Genomic DNA, 5,097 nt, shown 5'->3' with positions numbered 1-5,097 from the left:
ATGGGACTAAACATCCTCTCCAGGAAGGTCCTTCACTCTCACTCTGACTCATATCCTTCCCAGCTCCAAAGGAAGCAAGACTGGGGGAGTCCCAACACTAGGGCCGCCAGCAGAGGCAGACAGAATGGCACCCACACAACTCAGATGTGGCCAGTTTATTTAAGAAATCTAATTGCTTAGAACCTTTCCTCTCTGGGCAATGGTGGGAGCTTTGGAAACCAACCCTTGGGGATAGGGCCAGAGGCAGGCACTAGGGTGGAGGAAAGAGGGTGGCACATTTGGTCCATTGTCCTGGGGGTGGGGTATAGTGGATGGTGGGTCGGAGGGCCTTCTAGGGACCCAGTCATGGCCCTCAGGCAAGGTGCTTGGGCCAAAGCAGAGCAGAAAGGTCAGCCTGGCTTGGGGTGGGGCTCAGTGCCTCTTGGCCTTGCCCTGGGATCCCTGGAACCCCTGGAAGCTGAGCACTGTCAGGCCCACATTGATGATATAGGTCGTGATGCAAACGATGCAGAAATCATACAGCACGAAGAACAGGATCCAGGCCAGGTAAAGAGAACCAGCGAGAGACACCAGGGAACTCAGCACCAGCAGGACAGAGGCCCAGCGTCCCCTTAGGCAGCCTGCAAGGCAAAGAAGGCTCAGGCACAGGCTTCACCCCAATTGCAGGGGCTGCTAGAAAAGGGCCCTCTAAAACAGGGAGCTCTGACAGGTCCCTTCAGGCCTCTGTTCCCCTACCTGTTCAATGATCCCAGGGACCCTGCTGAACTCCATATGACAGGAAGGACAGGTCATCACAGGCCCTTTCCCCCCAAAAGGAATTTCTGAGTCTTTCCCACAAATTGGTGATCCTAGGAAGTCTTCATGGGCCCTTTTGCCTCTGACAGTCCCCAAACCAACTGAAAGACCCCTGTTGGTTCCTTCCTCTCCCTGCCCCCGGGTGCCCAGTGATGAGGGGCGGCTGGCAGCGCTCTGGGTCCACGACAGTGCTTGCGAAGGGGTTGGGCTGGCAAAGTGGGGAGGAGCCCGGTCATGTAAGGGGCGGGGGCCTGCAGGGAAGGGGAGGGGCCTATAGTAAAGGGGCGGAGTCTGGGCGGCTACTCACCTAGCAGCAGCTGTAGTGTGTAGAAGATGCAACCGAATATGCTGTTGGACTGATTGAGGACGCTATCGGGACCCAGCATGTGCTCCACCAGCCCGAAGCCCCGGCCCCACCTGGGGGAGGCGCGGCACCAGGTTAGGGAAGTCAATCTGGTGCCTTGGGCCCTGTCCTGGAAGGCTCATTTCCCAAAAGGTGCCTGGGCTGTCTCCCGTCCCCCCAACCTCTCAGCCCTGGTGTCCAAGGGTCGCTGACCTAGGGCCACGTCGGCATAGGATTCCATGTCACGCCCCCTCGTTCCATCCTCCCAAAATGGCGGGTTGGTATAACGGGCTGACTGAGCTTTGCCTTTACCAGAATTCCGGGTCCCAGTCTGTGCTGTTACTCGGCTGCCCACTCCGCTCCTCTGCACTCCGTCGTCCCGCTCACCCCAGGCCCTCAAGCACGGACAGCCCCGGCCACCCTGCTCCTGGGCACGACCATCACCAGGCCCCTGGCGCCACCGTCAAGACATCCTCGGTCCCCAGGCGCTACCCTACTTCCCTCTCCTGCCCGGTCACCGTTGTTTCTCGGCATCCGGATCCGCGGGCGACTCCCCACAAGAGCCCCAGTCCCCAGAACCTTCTACGTCCCTGTACCACATGCCTATCACCAGTGTTTCTGGATAACCCAGCTCCTGTGCCCACCCGATTCACCGACTCACACCCCCCGGAGCAGCTCCGGGAGCATTCTGATCGTGGACTCATCTGACAGTCCGGCCGCTCTGCACATCTGGGCCCCATGCACCGCTTCATGCCTACCAATGCTGCGTATACCTGGAGGAGAAGACTCGCGAACAGCTGATGGCTGTGCCCACGTCGCAGAGCGCACGGTAATTCTGGTCTCGGGCGCGCGCCGCCTTCACGTGCAGCGCGTAGAGGGAGAGCACGAAGCCCGCGAGGCAGAGCGCGAGCCGCGCCCGGCCGGGAATCTTCCAGGTAGTGCCCATGTCCGCGGGTTCCGCGGGAGGCGCCCGCTCCCCAGGAACCAGCCACGGGGCAGGATACGACCACGCCCTCTCCCGCCCCTGTAACCGGGCGATTGGCCTGCTGGGTCTCGCACTCCCTAATCCAATTGGTTGTTCCTCGGACTTCATCGGCGTAATGGATAGGTAGGAAAACAGCGAGGAATACTGGGACTGGTAAACCGGGGACGCGACTAGTCAGGTAAAGGCCGCCTGCCAGGCATGATGGGAGTTGTAGTCGAAGCGGCTGCAAGGCATCAAGGGAAATGGAGTCTCTCTCTTCTGAGTTGTCTGAATTATATTAATACGGCTAACAGTATATATCGCTCTGTGCTAAACCCTTTGCTAAGCATTGAGACAGCCAGGACCTAGAGACCAGCAGATCAGGGAATCCGGCGAATATTGCGATCCAGCCCAGGACCAAGTGTTTCCCTTGAAATTAATATTTCAGACACCATTCGGACTATAGGCACCCATCCTCTCAGCCTGCTCAGTCCTGGTTCACTAGGACCCTCGGCTTTGAATTTGCTACTTCCTCCCAATCCGTCTAACCAGCGCCTCCTGCGGGCCAGTCCCTCTTTCCTGCTCTAGTTTAAATTCCCAAATCTATCACCTCAGACACATCTTTAACAGTATCCTAAACTTCCTCGTTCCTCTGTCCTCTTGTGGCACCCGCTTGGCAAAACCTGAGCCCTGGAACAATTCAACAGTATCCCCCTCCCTAAGCCTTCTGTGGACTAGCTGAGTTCTCTCCTTCATAGATATTTTCATCAACTGATGACCCTTCTCCCCCATACCTTCATCTTCTCCTTCATTCCCATCTTCAATGAAACTTGCTTTTCTCCCCCATTTCAGAAACAGCGACAAACCTTCTTTTACCCTGTCTTCCTTTACCAGCTCCTACCCTATTACCCCTGTCCTCCCCTTCAAGTCAAGTTTCTGGAAAGAGTTTACACGCCCTGTCTCCACTTCCTCACCCTTCCTCTGCTGCCCAACGCACAATAAACTAGTTCCTGCCTCCTGCCCCTAACACTCCCCTGACATGCCCCGGTGTCACCAGGACACTAAATCCAATGGATATTTTTCAGTTCTTATCTTGCTTGACCTGCCAACAGTGTTCATCACAGTTGAGCACCTGATACTAGAAACTGTCTCTTCCTCTGACTTCTGTGATCTTTCTCTGTCCTGCTGGTCCTCCTCTCTCTTTGGCTGCTCTTTCTTAGGTCTACTTTTCTTTTTCTAGAGAACATATGGTAGGCAGAACAATGGTCCTCCAAAGATGTCCACATCCTAATCTCCAGAAGTAGTAAATATTTGAGGTTACATGGCAAAGGAATTAAGGGTGCAGGTGGAATTAAGGTCACTAATCCTCTGGCTTTAGGATAGGGAGAGTGCTCCGGATTATCCAGGGGTGGGGCCAATGTAATCACAAGGGCCCTTAGAAGTGAAAGGAGGCAGGAGAGAGTCAGAGGGAGATGTGCCTACTCAAGAAAGCCACAGAGAGAAGCAACCCTGCCGGCTTTGAGGATGGAGGAAGGTGGCCCTGAATGTGGGTGGTTTTTAGAAGCTGGAAAGGGCTGAGGATCAGATTTCCCACCAGAGCCTCCAGAAAGGAATGCAGGCCTGGGGACATCTTGATTTTAGCTCACTGTTACCTGTGTCAGACTTCTGAACCACAGAAAATAATTTGTGTTTTTTTAAGCTATAAAGTATTTTCTTCATTTATTTAACAAATGTTTGAGTATATGTAATGTGCCAGGTACTGTGTTAGGGGCTTGGGATAAGTCGGCAAATGAGAGAAATATTCCTGCTTTTGTCTTACACTGTGGAAGAGGAGAAAGAACATAAGCAATTAATATAATAAACATGTAAAGTATGTTGTTGGTGATAAATGCTATGGATAAAATTTTTAAAATCTGAGTAGAGTGAAGTGACTGAAATTTTAAATAGGTCAGAGTGGGCTTCATTCAGGTGCCCCCCCCCCAGAGGAACAAAAGGTGTAACTTTATTATTCTAAAACTTAAAACTAATAAAATAGATTCTTTTGTTGTTGTTCAAATCTCTGTACCAGCATCATACCTTAAAAGTTTATCGTGCAAACATCTATTTTTGTAGTGCTGATACGTGGGAAACATGCCTTTAAACAACCCCTTTCAATTCTATTCACTTTCAATACAGCTCTGATACTTATAATCACATTAACAATCATCACCCCTATCCATTCCCATGCCTTTGAATTCATCCTCATTGACATATCTGAACATATTAGATTATCATTCCCCTTCACTAGCCTCTGTCTATCACTAGGTCCCCAATATTCTACATTATATGACATTGATTTTACATGGCTCAGGGAGTTCATAGTAGTGGTAACACAGTATCTCTTCTTATGTGTCTTCACTTATTTCACTCAGCACTATATCTTCAAGGTTCATCCATATTGCCGTATATTTCAGGACCTCATTCCTTCTTACTGCTGTATAGTATTCCATCGTATGTATATACCACATTTTGTTTATCCACTTGTGCCAGTTTGAATGTATTATGTACCCCCAAATGCCATTATCTTTGATGTAATCTTGTGTGGGCAGATGTATCAGTTTTAATTAGATTGTGATTCTTTGAGTGTTTCCATGGAGATGTGCCCCACCCAACTGTAGGTGATAACTCTGATGAGATAATTTCCACAGAGGTGTGGCCCCACCCATTCAGGGTGGGCCTTGATCAGTGGAGCCATATAAATGAGCTGACGGGCAGAGGGAACTCAGTGTAGCTGTGAGTGATGTTTTGAAGAGGAGCTACAGCCAAGAGAGACACTTTGAAGAAAGCACAGGAGCTGCAGATGAGAGACAGTTTGAAGATGGCCGTTGAAAGCAGACTCTTGCTCCAGAGAAGCTGAGAGAGGACATAAATCCCAAGTGCAACTAAGAGTGACATTTTTGAGGAACTGCAGCCTAGAGAGGAACGTCCTGGGAGAAAGCCATTTTGAAACCAGAAC

The 5,097-nt window shown here is 51.1% G+C and overlaps 2 protein-coding genes across 3 annotated transcripts; one reads left to right on the top strand and one right to left on the bottom strand.

The window, feature by feature from the left end:
• Window positions 1–140: 140 nt before the first annotated feature.
• On the bottom strand, window positions 141–2,302 carry VKORC1 (vitamin K epoxide reductase complex subunit 1). 2 transcript variants are annotated; one of them, XM_037813636.1, is made up of 3 exons: window positions 1,912–2,269; window positions 1,103–1,212; window positions 141–620 (listed from the first exon to the last, which is right to left on the bottom strand). In XM_037813636.1, the coding sequence occupies exons 1-3, from the start codon at window positions 2,229–2,231 to the stop codon at window positions 412–414; spliced, it is 639 nt and encodes a 212-aa protein (XP_037669564.1). In that variant the 5' UTR covers window positions 2,232–2,269; the 3' UTR covers window positions 141–411. The 2 variants fall into 2 exon arrangements, with proteins under 2 accessions (XP_037669564.1, XP_037669565.1); XM_037813637.1 differs by lacking the exon at window positions 1,103–1,212 and having other exon boundaries at window positions 1,912–2,302.
• On the top strand, window positions 1,068–4,620 carry LOC119517116 (early nodulin-20-like). Its single transcript, XM_037813639.1, has 2 exons — window positions 1,068–1,233; window positions 1,454–4,620. Exons 1-2 carry the CDS (start codon window positions 1,180–1,182, stop codon window positions 1,844–1,846), a joined length of 447 nt encoding a protein of 148 aa, XP_037669567.1. The 5' UTR covers window positions 1,068–1,179; the 3' UTR covers window positions 1,847–4,620.
• Window positions 4,621–5,097: the final 477 nt, after the last annotated feature.

Source organism: Choloepus didactylus, chromosome 21 (genome assembly GCF_015220235.1).
Source record: "Choloepus didactylus isolate mChoDid1 chromosome 21, mChoDid1.pri, whole genome shotgun sequence".
NCBI classification, from domain to species: Eukaryota; Metazoa; Chordata; class Mammalia; order Pilosa; family Megalonychidae; genus Choloepus; species Choloepus didactylus.
The sequence above is the reverse complement of the archived record's forward strand: the minus strand, read 5'-3'. Positions and strand labels throughout refer to the sequence as shown.

Excerpts from the sequence above, each read along its gene's own strand:
- VKORC1 (XM_037813636.1), bottom strand. The coding sequence starts at position 2,231 with ATGAAGTCCGAGGAACAACCAATTGGATTAGGGAGTGCGAGACCCAGC. Across the intron at positions 1,213-1,911 it reads TCGCGAGTCTTCTCCTCCAG|GTGGGGCCGGGGCTTCGGGC; the intron begins GTATACGCAGCA and ends CGCCTCCCCCAG. Across the intron at positions 621-1,102 it reads CACACTACAGCTGCTGCTAG|GCTGCCTAAGGGGACGCTGG; the intron begins GTGAGTAGCCGC and ends TTTGCCTTGCAG.
- LOC119517116 (XM_037813639.1), top strand. The coding sequence starts at position 1,180 with ATGTGCTCCACCAGCCCGAAGCCCCGGCCCCACCTGGGGGAGGCGCGG. Across the intron at positions 1,234-1,453 it reads TGGGGGAGGCGCGGCACCAG|AATTCCGGGTCCCAGTCTGT; the intron begins GTTAGGGAAGTC and ends TGCCTTTACCAG.